This window comes from Amblyomma mixtum, chromosome 2 (assembly GCF_055824585.1).
Source record: "Amblyomma mixtum isolate Tamu chromosome 2, ASM5582458v1, whole genome shotgun sequence".
Lineage (NCBI taxonomy): Eukaryota > Metazoa > Arthropoda > Arachnida > Ixodida > Ixodidae > Amblyomma > Amblyomma mixtum.
Window position 1 is genome coordinate 126137004 of NC_143013.1, and position 17610 is coordinate 126154613.

Below are 17610 nucleotides of genomic sequence, written 5' to 3' on the forward strand. Positions count from 1 at the left end.
CAAACTCTCCACCGTAGCAGGTGGCAGTTATATTAATGGAAGAGTTAAGGGTCGTAAAGGCAAGCGTAACCTGGGTCGCACAAGCCCCACCGGTGTAAGCACCTTCCAAGGCAGGGCTGTGGCGCATCGCTTACCCCCTACACCACTGCACCAAGAGTGGTATGAGGACTCCTAGTGATCTATGTATGGAAAGCAGCGACTGGCGAATTCGGCGTATATGGACATTATCGCACCAACACTATCGCATCGTACCCTTAAGGTGGAGCTAAAGTCCGATTTTGCTTACCTTTGTCTGCAGCCTGCTTCACCTTGGAAACCGTGCCTCAAACCACAACCGAAGTGAAAACCAAAGTTCTAGCGCACCAAATTCGCTATTCGCCGAACTCAAATCGACCGGTGTTTTCTTATTATTTAAGGCAGTCTGCTATTCTTCATCAACTTAAGTCTGTTATTTTTTTAAATAAAATATAAGCTTACAGACGAGGCTGTCATGTAAATACACTCGAGATGCACTCCACCCAGCCATTTGTCTCAAAATATACATCGCAGCTGCTATAGTAGAGTACAGCTTTAAAAAATCAGGTTTTTAATAATGTTTTACTATATAAAATAAGTCCTGTATATAAATTCTTGAGATAATTTTTTTTCCTCGGATTAGCTTCTTTGTGCGGACAACTTTTTTTGTCGCGATGTAATTCTGTGCAGCGGTGCAGAATGTGGGCGGAGCTTCACTGCAGACTTCAGTCATATCCGACGACAGCATTTCCACCCTCTTCTGAGCCAAGGAAGGCGACGTGAGAGAGTCATCATTCTGGCATTAGAGGAGTGCTTCCACCCATGGCTCCTCATGAGCTGAGAGAGAGAGAGACAAACTCTTTAATGAAATACAGAGAATTTAGCCGGCGTTTAAAAATCACTGGCATGCTACTCTGCGTAGGGAGGGGAATTTGGGAGATAAAGACAGAAGGAGAGCAGTGTGAAAAAGGTAAAAAAAAAACGAACATAAAATGCGGCCATGAAATGGGTACTAAGGATGCAACGGCGAGTATTGATGTAACCTATGGAATGATGGAGTGCATAGCCCGACAATGGGCTTACGAAGTTCACTGCATGAAGAATGCATGAAGGTAACGTGCAAGTGAATTTAAAGCTTATCGAGATTTCCGATGTCTTTTGGTTGGTTTACGGGGTTTAACGTCCTAAAGCGACTACGGCTATGAGAGACGCCGTAGTGGAGGCCTCCAGAAATTTCGACCACCTGGGGTTCTTTAACGTGCACTGACATCTCACACTGCACGAGCCTCTAGGATTTCTCCTCCAAAGAATGTCTTTTAAATATGTAAATAGAAAGTTCATTGCATGAGCTGTCTCCTCTGTATCTGTATTACATTCTTTCCATTGCTCAAACGGCAAAAACTGCAACGATGTCTCCGTTTACCGCGAAGAAAGTTGCGTATACAACTGTCTCTGCATAAAATCACTGCTTGTTGCTATGCGTCTTTTGTTTCATAGACCTCTTCCAGTGAGCAGTGTTCCGAGCGCAATGCAGCACATGCTAGCACGCGCTATCCGCAGGCACAGCATCCGTCGCATCTAGGTCGATTGCGCTGTAGCCGCCCATGTACTACGCCTATCCGGCACCGACGACAAAGGGTAGCGCCCGTCTGGAGCGCGTTTTACTGTGAAGTCAGCTGAGCAAACAACAGCACGCCAGCGCACCCGGCTTGCAGAACGACTGCAAGGGGGGGAGTCGCTCTGTCGCCACTTCCTTTTTCTGTAGCATTCCACGAAGTGGGCAGGGTAACTCCGCTTCTTTAAATTTTCTTTTGCTTTGCGCCCTGACTCACTTCCACTGCTAAGTTTGCACAGCGGTGCAACCACGGACGAGCGGAGTCAATGGCTCTTTGAATATGCCTCCTTCCCGTCCATTCGCTGTCGGGCCTTGTCCCACATTTATCATCCTTACCTCCGCACTTCCTGGACTTTTCGGTATGGTCTTGTTATTTCAGTGAACCGGACTCTGCGAAGGGTGCCGAATGGCTTGACCGGCAACACCGGCTGGCAACTTTTGCCAGCATTTCTGTGGTTTCAAAGCTGCGTGCCGCGATAGGGGATGCTTCTGAGCGTTAGAAGGTGTAGTTGTCGGCAGGCGAAAAATGAATTACAGCAATTAGGCATATTAGGCTGGTGCTCATCCAGCATGAGCGGCTAATATATAAGGATTCGTTTTTATAATAACCGACCGGTTCCTTTTTCTTTTCTGTGATGCCATAGCTTTGAATTTGGCATTGAAGTTTGTTAGATATAGAAGATTTGACACACTGGACCTAGGGTGAGAGGGAAAAGACGCACTGCCTAACGGTGTCTGCTTTGCTGGTAACGAGCGGTATCCATAGAGGTGTGAAAAATGAAGAACATTACCTAGTCAGAAAACTAGCGCAAAGGAAGAAAGATTGCAAGGAGAGTGAGAAAAAACAGCACTTTTTAAATCACATCCTTCATTATAACAATTTCAACCTCTCAGTGCTTTCGCTAATGACTCATCTATATAGCCTTGCCAGAGGAGGAAGCTTCTCCTGTGTAAAGTTTTTGTACCCTTAACCTTCTACAGCCACTACCAATTTTCGGGTGAATGTAACGCGTCGGTGCTTTAGTGGCTTGAGCATACGCCTCGCAGACAGGAGGTCTAGGGTTCGATCCTAAGTGCCGCTGAATACCCATTGGTGAAAAAATGGGCACCAGGCTTCCCCTGGTCTGGCATGCGTATTCTTAAATGCGAAATGCTTGGGAAGTGGGTCTCTGACCCCTCTTCTAATAGACAAAAAACACCTTGTGCCATAGCGCTCTTTGGTGACAAATGTCTTTGCGCAATAAAAATTTATCATCGCCATCATTTTTAGGGCAAGTAAATAATCTTACAATTGTAATAAATAAGCTTCGTCTAGGGTGTAGGGTCTGTCTGCAGTAGCGCTGTTCTTTCGGAGAACCGCAAGAAGGCTCTAAATTTCAAATCCCTGCTTACACTCCGTACGATTCCAAAAAACTGCTAATCCTGTCTTTTCTTCGCTTTGTCGGCTGGCTAATTACGAACAAGGCAAGCTCCTCCATCCACTCCTTTTGTTTACTGATTCGCCCCCCACCCCCAGAAAAAAAAACGGATATGAAGAAAACAGTGAAAAAAGAATAATACGAGAGCGTTACGAAAGAGAGAGTTGGAGAGAGGAGGAACGAAACGAGGTCGCCGCAACGTCATTGGCCTTCCGGTTCTCATCTTCTTTCCGCGATTGCCCAGAATTTCTCCCCTGCTTCAGCCCAAGCTGCCATTTCGAGTGCGGTGGATTGGCTCCAGTCTCGACATGATGTGCGCATCGTCTGCAACATATGCGCTTCTATTCGCCGCGTTTCTTTCGACGGGCGCCACCGCAGGTTCTTCCAAGGCTGGCAAGGGCGTCGTCGGCGACACTTATCCGTGCAAGTCCGTCTTCGAGCCGGTGGTACCCTTCGGCATGAAGTTCTTCGAACGTAAGCGAAATTCATTTTATTTTGCTGTTACGAGCGGCAAGAAAAAACGATCCATAACCCACCAACAGACCTAAGCCAAAAAGAGTTGCAAAAAAGAAATAGAGAGATGAACTCAGGAGATTTTCACCTCTCTAAAAACATCAGTGTAATCCAACTTTAGATCAATTTTTCCATCAGTGTAGTTGCATGATAATTCTAGCTTTTTGGACTTTCACCAAAAATAAAACTTCTTTTGGATGGAAACTAACGTAAGCGCTACTGCCACTGGCTATTCAGAGTAAGCTGTTGCTTACAATAGATAACGACGATTTGTACACCAACTTTAATGGACGACTACAGGTTTCTTTTTCAAGTATCTATGGTCAGAGTCAGGAAAAATATGATACCTAGAGGTCTTTAGCAGCTTGTTTACAGAGAAGTTTGTCGATCGCAAATGAAAAAATTACGGAAAAATAATGGACATAGAGATGAGAACGTCTTCAGTGCTGTCGTTCCGTGCGCGTAGTGGCAATTGTGACATCACAGAGCAAAGTAACCATTTCAGTTTTTTAACACGAAATATTAATTTTCAATTGCGATACGTCACTAGCTGTCTTTCGTCCCTTTCTATGCTCCGCTGGGCGCGAGCCCCTATTGACAAACAATATTCCATAGGCGCACTTGAGCAGACATCGCTAAAAATATGAGCCCCAGCGCCACCAAAAGGCAAATGTAAATATTGTAAGCACGGCTAAAATTACAAATAAAAGTACTTCTTTCGATTCGCTGTGTGGCACAATGAGCAAGTTTTATTTTTTGAACGTGAGAGGCAGCACTTATATTCTTTTTTGTTCAATTAAAATTTTTGTTGCATTTTTCTTTTTTTTTGAAACCAACAATTAACAACAAGCGAATTGTTTGTCGCATCATTAAGGATGCTTTACCTTTTATGTTGCATTCTGACATGCTTTGGAGACAAAATGGCCGTTTAAATGTCTCGCTAGATGTGTATTATTTCTGCACTTTTATGCGCGCGTTTAGCAGCCGGCAAGCCGTTTACCATTTCACCCGGCCGTGTGATACCTTTTAGCTTGTATTATGACATATTTCGGGACAACATAACGTCCATCTTGTCATTGTATTTCTAGCCGTCGTCCACACTGGTGCGCCTATGGGATATGTAGTCGAGGAGACCACATGACACGTGCGTCAACGAGTGACGTTTCCTTGTTGGCGTAACCGCGGGATTTTCGAATGGTGCACGGTGGCCAAAATTTTCCTCTCTGAAGCGCTCAGCGTGATTTTGTTTTAGAAATTCTAAGAACCCATAGGGCGTTGCTTCCTGTGCGCTGCCTGTTGGGGCTCCTCTGAAGGCCACCTAGTGGTCGCTTTCGAAAGTCCTCTTAAGGCGGCTATCCACTCATTCTTCGCTACGACGATGGCCAATGTCCGAAGATGCAATATTTCATTTCTTTCTGGTTCCCGCCTATTTGTGCTACTGTAGCATCCAGAGCAATGAATGGGGCATCCTTGTGAAAATAGCTGTTCATGGCGGTGGAACTATATGAGGCGTTTTATAGACGAGCGATCAATAGTAGGCGACAACGTCAACCTCAGCACAAATGGAGTTGCTTCAGAGAATGATTGTGCGCTCCAACACTTGAATTCAAGGTTTCTGGTTTGTTCGTTTTCATGTAACCTTATCTCTTCATTGAAAGCCCGTTCAATGCGACCATAGTGGCACGCCTCGAACCGATGACAATCATTCTGGCCTCTATGCAACTCCTTCGCACAGGGACCTCTCTTTATTGTACTGTTTCATAATTAGAATTCAGTGAACATTTGCCTTTTGAATTCTTAGTTGTCCTGCGAAATCGCCTGAAGCTGTCTCTTCGGCATTCGACATGCATTCGTACCGACGCCATATTGTACAGTATGTAGAGTCGCAAAGCCATTCAGAAGGGAATACGCACTACCGGGTGAAGAACAAGACAAGGAGCAGGAGATAACACTGAGAGTAATACAAGACAAGCAGATACCATTGCCCCAAAAGACTTTACACAATCTACCCAGAAGACTAGGAGCCGCAGTCCGCACACTGTGGCATAAAGGCGTGTCAATACAACGATGTATGGACCTGCCAAAAAAACGCAATAATAGAAAGGATTAAAAAAAAACGACCATTGAGCGGTTGGAGGAAATGCTCTCCAGCTCAGACCCGAAAGTCGAGCGGGAGCTGCGCAGAAGGACGAGAGGGGGTGCAAGATCCAATGAGCTCCCGGAATACGGAACTGACAACCAATATTACTTCCTTTTAAACGTTTTCATCACATGAAACGCAATATTTCGACGGTTGGGCCTTCGATATATAAACAAACTTGATAAACAGCAGTGATGGCGGCAGCAGTAGTGGGCAGCGATGGCGTAGAGTTAGATCGTGCACCTCGCGTGCAAGAGTACAGAGGATCGAATCCCGGTGCCGCCCAATTCTCTTCCGGGTGCGAAAAAATAAAACAAAAAACTCCGCGTGTTGATGGAATTGCATAAACAGACCTGGGCTGCGGCCTGACCTCGGTGAAAAGAACCAAAAACGCACTCCCACACCAGAGCAAGATTCGGCCACAACTTTCTGTGAACAAACTAATTAAGCCTCGGCCCATAGTCCCCAGCGGCTGCGGAGCAACTGACCAAGGCGGTGGTCAGACCTGTGACGCAACGAAGGGCCCTAACAATCTCAGGCTCCGGACACGCTGCCATTGGAAACTTAACCTGGCAACGTTTAACGCTAGAACCTTATCCAGTGAGGCTAGCTTAGCAGTGCTGTTCGGGGAATTAGTGGGGGTTAAATGGGAGGCCATAGGGATTAGTGAGGTTAGGACAGATGATGCGTATAGAGTAGTAAACGGCGGGCGCGTACTGGGCAATCCTGCATTAGCGGAGAGACGAGAACTAGGTGTGGGATACCGCATCAATCAGTATATAGCTGGCAATAGAGAGGAGTTCTATAATGTTAACGAGAGGGTGGCAGCTACCGTAATTAAGCATAACAAGAGGTACAAGCTGAAGGCGGTGCATGCCTGCTCGCCTACTTCCAGACATGATGACCAGATCGTTGAAAGCTTACATGAAGACGGGGAATCGGTAATGAAAAAATTGAAAATACAGTACACAGTATTAATGGGCGACTTAATAGCAAAAGTAGGCAAGAAGCAGTCCGGAGAGAAGGCGGTAGCAACTATGGCATAGGATACAGGAATAGCAGGGGAGAATTATTAGTGCAGTCCGCAGAGAGAAATAATTTACGAATCATGAATACCTTAGGAGGGTAGATGTGTAGGCCAGTTGGTGAGACATGAAGGAGCTAGACACCGCAGCGGACACGGGACAGAGAAAGAAGACGACACAGGGCGGTACTTGCAACTAAAACAAAAAAAAAAAAAGTTGCAAGTTGCAAGTACCGCCCTGTGTCGTCTTCTTTCTCTGTCCCGTGTCCGCTGCGGTGTCTAGTCCTTCATGAATACCTTCTTGCAGAAACGAGAGAAGCGGAAGTGGACGTGAAAGAGCCCCAATGGCGAGACTAAAAATTAAATAGACTTGATACTATGCGCTCCCCTTGGTATCGTGCAGGATGTGGAGGTCTTCGGAAACGTTCGTTGTTGCGACCGCAGAATGGTAAGGTTTCTCACTAACTTAGACTTGAAGAAGTAGCGGAAGAAACTAGTGAAGCGGAAGCCCATTAGCGAGTTAGCGGTAGGAGGGAACGTAAAGAAATCAGGATATCGCTGCAGAACAGATATTCGGCTTTAAATGAGGTAGACGATATTGAAGTTCGAACAATGAACAATAATCTCAGCACGGAGGAGGAGGAGGTAGAAGAGGAAAGGCAGGTAGGTTAACCGGAAGAATAATTGGTTTGCTACCCTACACGGAGGAAAGGGGTGAGGGGATACAAAATGAAAGAGAAAAGAGAGTAGCAGAAAGTTGTTCACTATGAAAAGTCAGCGTTCGTTAAAGTCACAGCCTATCATGCAGGCCAGAAAAACGCAAGAAGCGGAGCAGTGCCTTGGAGGCCGTCACCGCCGACGATCGCCGCGGCCAGTGGCCGTCAGTGGGCGGGGACCTGGAACCCTTCAACGCACGACTGAGAGACTGCCTTTCAGCGCTGTAGGCAGAGTAGTCACAAAGAATGTGGGATATAGTGTCTCGTCATACCCGCAGACGGCACGTGCATGGCTATCAGCCATACCGATTAAGAATGAGTAATTCTTGGTGAAAGCTACACCAAGCCAGAGGCAACACACCGAAGTTTCTTCACGTCGTGGTAGGCCTGATGGAAGCCGGAGTTTCAGATCTGGGTCCAAGGATTTTAAACGTGAGTTGTAAAATTGACCGGAATTCCACGCGGCAAGTAGGCGGAAGGATGGTTCGAAGGGGTAGCGGCAACCTATCTCAGGAGACGACCAATCTGATTGAGAAACGCCAAAGAATGAAACCGTCTAAGCCTACAGACATAATAGTATTGGCAGAACTACCAATAAGTGCAAGGTTGCCGACATAATAAAATTTAATATGCAGAGAATCGAGCATGCTGTAAGTGTGCAGTAAACCGGAAGTTAGGCATAGGTAAAAGCCAGATTTATGCATGAAGAGACAAAGAGAGCAATGTCATTAATTATATACATAGTTAAAGATAGCCGAAGAGTTCTACAAAAATCTATAGAGTAGCCAATACAATCAGAGCGTTAATGAGAGAGGCAGTAGCGCACAACAATGCGACATCCCTCCAGTAACGAAACAGGAAGTAAAGACAGCCGCAGGAGCAATGCAAAAGCGGAAAGCCCCTGGTGCGGATCAGATAACAGCAGATCTGTTCAAGGACGGAGGGGGGATTGTGCTAGAAAAACTAGCCACCCTGTATAAGCAATGCCTTATGACCCCGAGCGTACCAGAATCTTGGAAGATCGCAAATATTATCTTAATTCGTTAAAAAGGAGGTGTCAAGGACTTGAAAAATTACAGACCGATCAGCTTACTCTCCGTTGCCTACAAAGTATTTACCAACGTAATCGCTAATAGAGTCAGGACCACCTTACACTTCAATCAACAAAATTATCACGCAGGCTATAGTAAAAGATACTCAACAATAGACCATATTTGCATTATCAATCATGTGATAGAAAAATGCGCACTATAAAACAAATCCAAACATACAGCCTTCATTAATTACGAGAAAGAAATTGACTTTGTAGAAACCTTAGCAGTCATGCAAGCATTCCGTATTCAAGTTGTAGAAGAGTGTTATGTGAAGATACTGGAAGATATCTATAACGACTGCATAGCTATTATAGTCCTTCATAAAGTCAGCAATAAAATTCCAATAAGTAAGGGTCTCAGGCAGGGAGACACGATCTCGGTAGTGCTATTCACCGCTTGTGACAGGAGTTGTTCCGAGGCCAGGATTGGAATCAGTTGGAGATAAGAGTTAAGGAAGAATATTTAAGTAATTTGTGATTCGCAGATATTTCCTTCCTAAGTCATTTAGAAGATGAAATGCAAAACATGATCATGAAGTTAGTCAGGCAGAACGGTGTCTACAAATTAACATGCACAAAACAAAAGTAACCTTCCACTGTCTGGCAAGGGGACCGCGGTTCACAATTTGGTAGCCAGGTGCTGGAAGTGGCAGGGGAATACGTTTAGTTATGGCAGGTAGTGACCGCAGATTCGGATCACTAGAGTGAAATAACTACAAGGTTGGGGTGGAGCGCATATGACAGGTTATCTTATATCATGAATGGCAGTTTACTAATATACCTCAAGAGAAAAGTATCCAAGAGCTGTATCTTACCGGTACTCACCCATGGGGCAGAAACATGGAGAAACGAAAAGAATTCAAACAGCGCAGTGAGTTATGCAAATAAAAATGAGAGGTGTAACGTTAGGAGACCGGAAGCGGGCAGAGGGGGTGAGGGAACAAACGCTAGCTGACGACATCCTAGTCAAAATCAAGACGAAGAAATGTGATTGAGCAGGAATAGTAATGAGAAGCCATGATAAACGATGGTCCTTAATGGTAACAGGCTAGATTCCAAGAGAAGGCAAGCGCAGCAAGGGCGGCAGAAAGTTAGGTGGGTGGATGAGATTATGAAGGGGATACGGTGGCCGCAGTTGGAAAAGGACAGGGTTAACTGCAGAGACATGAGAGAGGCCTTTGTCGGGCAGTGGGCGTAGTCAGGTTTATGATGATGATAATGATGAACAGCAACTGCTTCGGTGACCGGACAAAACTGGGCTGTTAAAAAAACTATTAGCAAACGTCACACAACATTGAAAACAAGTATCTTGTACTTAATGGTGCACATTTAATTTCCTCTATAAATCACCAAAAATTCCTTGAAAAGCGCCACAGAGGTTTTGGATCACTGTACTACAGAAGCGAAGTCATCACAGCTATACGCAGTAGTCAACCTGTTTGCTTGTCGAACCAAGCTAACGTGGCAGCGATCACGCGCGGCAGCTATCGCCTCACGGTCAATGATGACACTAGGAGTGCATAGGATTTTACATCGTAAAAATTAAGAATGGGCAAGAAAAGCGAGGTATTAAAGCAAAATGTGATCAAACTGCTTTTCCGCTGGTGTTGCCGGACGAGGTTGGAAGAAGTAAAATTGTACCCAGTGTATTTTGAGAGAATGTGAGCATCGTATTAAAATAATGTTTTTGCTAGACATGCCCTGAAATTTGAGTCACGTCCACTGACAGTAGATGTTATTTCACCACGTAGATGCCGATGAAAATAAACTTACGGCGAGAGAACAGGGCGGAAATGTACGCCGCCTTTTGCTAACAACCAGCTACGATCCTCTTACTGCAACAGGGCGTCTGAAATTAGTTAAAGATAAAACTAATTACCATGACTCACCAGTTCTCTGATGTCCACCATGACAGGTATATTACGCAGCGAAAGCCATCTTTCTTAAACGATATTTGTAAAAAGTACTGGCAGACTGTCCTTAAATATACGATACTGGGTGTTTTTTACCTTGTTGTGCACTTCGTTTGCTACTTTGTCAGTGTTGCAAATGTCTGAAAAGAGCAAGCTTTTTATTGTGTACTGTGAATAATGAAATGCACGCTTTTAATTTTTTTTCTCGGGGAAAGGAAAGGTGCAGTAAACTATCTAAGATCAGGATGGAAACCTAAACCGCGCTTTGGAAAGGCATTGAAAGAGGAGGGGGGGGGGGGGGGGGGGGTATTAGAAGCAGTGGAAGAGTGGAAGAAATGCCTTAGAGGAGGGCTTCAGGTTAACTTCCACAACCTGGAGGTTTTTCCTGTGCACTTACATCGCACAGCACACGGGCGCCTCCACCGAAATGCGGCCGCCGCAGCCGGTATTGACCCCGCGTTCTCCGACTCAGTAGCCGAGTGCTTTAACCACTGGACCACTGCCGTGGGTTCTCCGGCTCTTATGGCATAATCATCATGCCAGCGGGACGAGGGGGAAGTGTTTGACGGTTGAAGCACCTTTTCTCCTCCCCTGGCTTTCGATGCCTTAGTCACGTGACGCAACGCCCCGCTACTTTCACACGACAGAGGCGCTGCGTGTAAATTCTGCTGTATGCTAATTCGGCATTCATTTCATGGGCTAGGAATTGCGACGTCATACACCCGCGTTCTCTGTCATTCGTGTAAATGGCACCATTAGTCGGGACTCAGTGACCGGTTTTTAATAGTGTGTCACCTGTTATCTATACGCACGACTGCAAGCGCACGCTATCAACGCTGATGAAGTTCCAATACCGCGAGTTAAAGGAAAATATTAAAAAATACCCTTTTTGAGGTAACATGTTGACTTTTTCGGCATAGTGATACCAAACTTGGCAGACATAAGAAATCCGCTAAATCGTTTTAACTAGTAAACTGGTTAGCTGAATTCGAATACTTTAACTGTTAGAGTTAGGCGTCTCACTGTAAACAAACATTTGAAGCTGGCTGTTAGCGATCGCTGTCAGTTTATAGAATTTCGAAAACGCAACTTGCGACTGCTCAGTACACTTTAGCCATTTCTCGCTCAATTAGAAAATGCCGTGCCAGCGGTGAGCGCTCAGCGACCGCTGTAAAATCACGTCCCTCCATAGCGGAGGTGGTACGTGCCATTCTTTCCCACGCCCAGACTACGGCGGTCACGCTTTGTCACTGCACTCGCTGCGCCAGCCGAGACGCATTGAAGTCCACTTATGGTAGTGACAGTGTGCTTGGCCAGTTTACCGGGCCGTGCAACAATTCCTTGTATTTTATTGTTTTTTTAATGGGTTTCTGCAGTGGAGCAGTTACCGGCCGATATCACGCAAGGATAATCCCACCAGTAGCCAGCAATCTATACCTATATCTGCTTCAAACTCGCCAAGCGCTCTTCGGAGCTTTGGGCTCTGTCCGTTATAAGTTAGCTTCTGAAACCTACTTTTTATGCAAAACCACTAGTCCAGGCGTACCAAACGCGAGCAAGAACCTTGTCTTGTTTTTTCAGTAACTCGGGTAAGCTCGGGTTAGTTCAGAGGAGCCTCTCCCAGCTGTAGCCAATGGAAGGAGTGTGTCACGCCAGCTGCAGCCCAGTGGAGAGAGAGTATGAAAGAGCAAAAAACGCAGCTCCGTACACATTCAGATGCGAGAAAATAGATTCGAGTAGGGAGTACATGCTTTCGCACGTCAACACAGTTTAACTACGTTAAAGCAGTACCACTTTTTGTTTCACCTGTTCTGGCCAGAGTTCTTGCAGTCAATTTTTACGAGAGAAAACACACGGGTCACGTCTCCTGGAAGGAGTAAAAAGCAGCCAACGCCCGCAGTAGCAGCTAGAACCTCCGCGGCAGCCGTTCTCTGTTTGGTTCATCCAAGGGTAACTTCGGGAGTTTCTTGATTTTGATTTGATGTTTGCATTATATATCTAAAGGCTTCCCAATGCTGCGTTAAAAGAATCCGTTTCCAAGATATTTCAAAATAATTGCAACAGAACAAAGCCGGACGATCGAAGCTCGTCTGCGTAGTAAAAATTGGCAGTTGTTTAGCTCCGGCTACACCTGGAGGATTGAGAAATCAGCGAGGAGAGAGAGGCGATTGAGAGCTCCCGGCAGCGGCGGCGGCCCCTACAGGCTAGCTATGCGCCGCTACTGCGCATGCGCAACTGGCTAGCGCGGCGGCGGCACCTCCGAGCCACCCGCGCAGCGACGGCGGCGGCGCGCCAACTGTGCATCATGTGACGTCACTGCTCCTCGCGCATGCGCACTATGGAATTTCCTCAGCTCCGCGAAATGGCTCGTCAACTCGTGTCGTGTTGCTTTTGCAACAGTGCGCTGCACTTCGTGTGCTGAAGTGTTGGTGTCACAAACATCATTGTAAAAACTCTCGTACGCATAATCAAGGGCCAAAAAGCCACTGCTAGCGGTCACTCCGTTCACGAAATACCCAAACTGCCAAATACAAGCCTTAATGTTTTTTTTTTTAGGAAGCCTTGCTTTTGTGTGGGGTAGTACTTGTGCCGCCCCGAATGCAGTGTTGCCTGCTAACATCCGCAAAAATGAGGGCAAAAAGCTGCAAAAACTAACTTTTATTTGCAATTGCGTTTAGCTCCGCAAAAGAGCCAGCATTGACGATATGGATCAGTGCCGTCGATAGAATGCACAGTCGAAGGTTCCATTAAAGTGCGGGAATATCGATAAACCCCTGTAGTAGCACTTAAACAGTGATAATGAATTTCAATGGCGCAAAGGCATCTTTGACCAAAGAATTCCCTGACAAAAGTTGTCTTTCTCTACTCATAGTTGGGCTAAACACCCAGTTTTCAAGCATTTCATCCTACAAAAGCCGAGCATCAGGGCAAGCAAAGCTTGTACCAATTCTATAACCGGTGGGCACCTGGCGGCACTGAAGATCAAATCTCACACCTGCCGCATACAAGGCGGATGGTCAAACCACAAAAGCAGCGCTTCGGTATAGGTCCCACTCTGTCAAAGACGAGAAGTTCGTTATACCTCGCGATTTCGGCACATGAACATATTTCTGGCGTCTCCTAGATGCTGCAAAAAATTCAGTATTTTTTTTTCAGTGTTCGCTGTAACTGGTTCCAACAGCTTCCAAGTTATCTAGAAACGTGCACAATTTTTGATCGAAGGGTTATATGTTCATAAGAAAGAAGAAAACACATTTTTTTATTTTGCTTATGACTCAATTTAAAATAACCCGTTATTTTCGTAACTGCGGTACTAGAATACAGAAAAAAAACAAGAAAAAAAAGCTGCAAAAAATGAAGCGCTTAGTTTGTGCAAGTCTGTTTTATTGTTACGTTCGTAGTGCTGTACTGCTGTACCGCGCGTTAATCAAGATGCGAAACAACTGGCCTCTCTAAGAACCGTTATGATATTGTCGTCTATGCAACGGTATTATTAACCTCAACCCAATGAAATCAATGTGGCAATTTACGTACGTGTGACGCAGTTCGTTGTTACTGTGGAAATGCCAGCAACCGTGCCACTCCATTCATCACAGTATGGCTCCGAAGAGAGGCTAGGCGGGTGACGTCAGATTCCGCATGCTGTAAGAGCGGTGCATACGGCGCTTTGCCCTCACCAGCCCGTCCACAGGCCCTACGGTTGTGCTTGAGCGGGCCTCGGCAAGGATTGAAGCTAGAATGTGCAGTTGGGTGCGGTGCGTAGAATCCTTTTCAGTATACCCGGTAACAAAGACACGCCAGTGCAAGAAAACCGCCTGATATTGCGGCAAGTATGCTGCATACTGACACGTGGTCGCGACAGCGCCACGGACAACGGCCGAGCAGACAGAGCGACGGTTAAACGGATTCTTTATTCGGCTCACCTGTGCCCGCAAAGAACTGAAAACCTCGACAGAAGCGATAGCAACAAACATGCTGGGCGATCGTGCACGCATAGAGGGAGTAATTGGTCGAGAGCGGTCTCCTGCATAAGACCCAGCGGCCCAATTGACTGTAGCGCACCAAGCGGGGGCTGGAGGGGTTACCAGGCGGCTACTTCCGGTTTCGATTTTGAGAGCGCAGTTTGAATGCTACATGTGCTTGTCTACGACCAACGTCCTAATGGCGCGGTATGCACTATATATTTTTATATTATTTATATTTTAGGTGTGAAAAGAGTTTTTGGTCTAGTATAGTTAGGTTGCAAGTGTTCTTACAATCCATTAACGCAGCTGCGCTACAGCCTTTGTCCAAGAGTGGTGTTCGAGAAAATAAACGCCAGGTGCCTTGCGAAATGAACTTTTATTGGGCTCCATACAAACGCAAAAACAAACTGATACAGTTGGTGACGCAATTTTCCGCACCCTTAAGCTCTTCCAGGTTTCTTGTGCGTCCACTGTTATGGCATCATGGCACACAGAAGTAGTTGTCGCTCCCATCGGGCAGCGCAAGCTGAAAACTGTCAACTACGAGCATGTGTCATTCTGGTAAACCTTATACCATAACAGCGCGAACAGCCGAAACGCGAGAGACTTGAGAAGCGTCGAATTTAGTAACACAGACAAGATGCTTTCACGAACCTCGCATGCGCAACATTGATGCATTACACGCAGTGCCATACTAGACAGTGAAGACGTCTTCCAATGATTTTCGAGTGTCCAGTTCCCTGCGTTGCCTGCCCCCCGAAAGCCGTAATGCACAGTAGACTACGCGTTTTCTACGACAGAAACTTGGTGCAGGGGTAGCTACAACACGGGCGGCCTAGCCACACATTCAAAAAATCCTTTCTAGGTGGACTGAGAACAAATGCACACGTGCAATGCGTGTTTTCAATAGCACAGAGAGCGGAGTTTTCAACGCACAAGGTCCTTGTTTTTGAGTTCTTAGTAGAACATGCTAACTTTTTCGGGCCGTTTAGAAAACTGCATTCCCATGCGGTCCCTACGGAAACGCTTGCCGTCGACATGTTCGGCCGGTTTTTCAAGTTGTCCTCCTTTTGTCCCGCCATAAACAATCGATTTGAAGGAAATTGTGCATTACTGGCGGCCACAACAAAAATGTGAGACACTTAAGCTCGTCCTTAAGACTTTGTTTGGTTTACGCGGGTTCAATATCCCAAAGCGACTTCGGCTGTGAGGGACGCCGTAGTAAAGGGCTCCGGAAATTTCGACCGCCTGGGGTTCTTCAATGTGCACTCACATCGCACGGCACACGGGCCTCTGGAATTTCGCCTTCATCGAAATTCGACCGCCGCGGCCGGGATCTAACCAGCGTCAGCCGGGCACCATAACCACTGAGCCACCGCGGCGACAAGGGTTGACGCGGTAGCGTAATGGGTTAACTGCCATATATGTAGAAGGTCATTCTCTACCTTATATTCATACATCCGCGGGAGCCCTGATACCCCCCGCGGCGCAGTGGTGCAGCCGTTAAATGATGCGCCGCTACCCTGCGATGGCAGGTGCTCCCAGCGGTCGGCCTGGTTCGACCCAGGTTTTTCTTCCCGAGTGACCAATCATTGCTCTAATTGTCACCTGCTGCGGTGCGCAGTTCGCTCACAATCCGATGGGCAGGTGGTGATCACTCTGCAAGGTCACGCTACCTAGGTGGCCTAACTGTTGGTCCTTGAAATGTAGCTGAGGACATTGTCGGGCTTCTACTCGTGGAAGGTAGGCGGTGACGTCGATGTTATCTTCGTTGGTAACGTTTGGAATCATGGCGTCTAGAGTAGTGGTTGCCTCCCTGCTGTGAACGAGCGTAATGGGCGGTCTCTTGTAGAAACTTAGGTGATGGTGGCATCATAGGTATTGTATTATTTGTATTGTATTTAGCGACCGACCGCATACATGGCGAATGCTCGCCATGCTCGCCATGTATGTAAATGGCGAATGCTCGCCATGTATGTAAATCTCTTACATGCGAAAGAGATTTTTTTTTCTCAAACCCTCCTTAAATGCTTTCGTCTGTGGATGGTATGCGATAGTTCTCCGCTGACTTGTATGGTAGAAACGCAAAATTTCGGCTAAATTTTAAATGCTGACAAAAAAACGTGAGGAAAAAACAGGTTTTGCTTTTCAGGAAATAATGCATACATTTGAAAAATAGTAACAAAAAGCATATAATGGTGCGTACAACTCAATTTTCAACAGCGAATAGTTTCTTGTTCCAGCTTTCCGCTTGTTCCTTCCCAATCTGCACCACCCTTTTTGGCTTAAAATTTTTGAACGCCACTTTTCATGGCTTTCACTCGTTTATTATTGCTGATCTGGCAAGAGTGTTTGTAAACGGCTGCACCCAGTAACCGTATCGCGTGCTATTTTCCTCTTTGTGACAGCTGTCCGATGATAGCAAAGTCTGTTTGGTTTACCGTGGACTGCCATGTCGGAATACCGCATCGGTCCTGGAGACCTTTCCCTGCCCTCACAACTACGGTGATACCTCGTTCTAACATTCCTGCAGACTTTGACGTATTGAAAAGCGGCCGGGACGCAACGACGCGCCGGTTCTGCTGCGCCAAGTATAAGTTTTCGATTGAAAAGTGCTTGTGGTTCCAGGATGCAAAGTTCGGACAAGACGATGCTTCAACGTCTGAATCTGGAATCTGTCGCTCCAAAAGCCGATCCGTTGAAGTTTGAGGTCTAAGAGTCTGTCATCAAAAAATGACACCAATGACGGGTAAGGAAGAGGCTTAGAACTAGCCACTAAGAATGCTTGCATTGAAGAAGATCTCGACTGATGGACACAGAAGTTTCAAAACAAACTTGATGGGTCCCTGGCATGAGCGATATACTTTACTGGGGCAGCTTTGTCACTCACAGAAAACAATTACTGGCGCGAAATTTTCATGGTTCTAAGGCCCGCATTTGTAATTACTTCAAGGAACTGGCTAGGCATGTTTTCCCCCACTCGAACCTACAGCTCGTAAACTGGTGTTTGATGAGTGATGGTGCAAATGACTCCAGCAGTTATCCGTAGTAATCTAGGCTGCCTGCAATCCTTGGGCACGTTTTTGTGTTTTATTCCTCGTCCGTATTAGTCAGTTCAAGTGGACTCTTGCTTGATGTTTTTTCTTCTTGTGAATTTTTGTCTACAGTTAAAAGTGTATCGAATTATTACTTAAAGCA

The 17610-nt window shown here is 46.2% G+C and overlaps 1 protein-coding gene across 1 annotated transcript in view; it reads left to right on the forward strand.

Annotated features, from left to right (window-relative positions):
• Positions 1-3311: 3311 nt before the first annotated feature.
• LOC149360788 (uncharacterized) overlaps positions 3312-17610 on the forward strand; it is an 88023-nt gene continuing 73724 nt past the window's right edge. Inside the window, exon 1 of the mRNA XM_089569395.1 lies at positions 3312-3522. Coding sequence (XP_089425521.1) covers positions 3357-3522 — 166 coding nt within the window. The 5' untranslated portion in view covers positions 3312-3356. The remainder of the gene's footprint in view (positions 3523-17610) is intronic.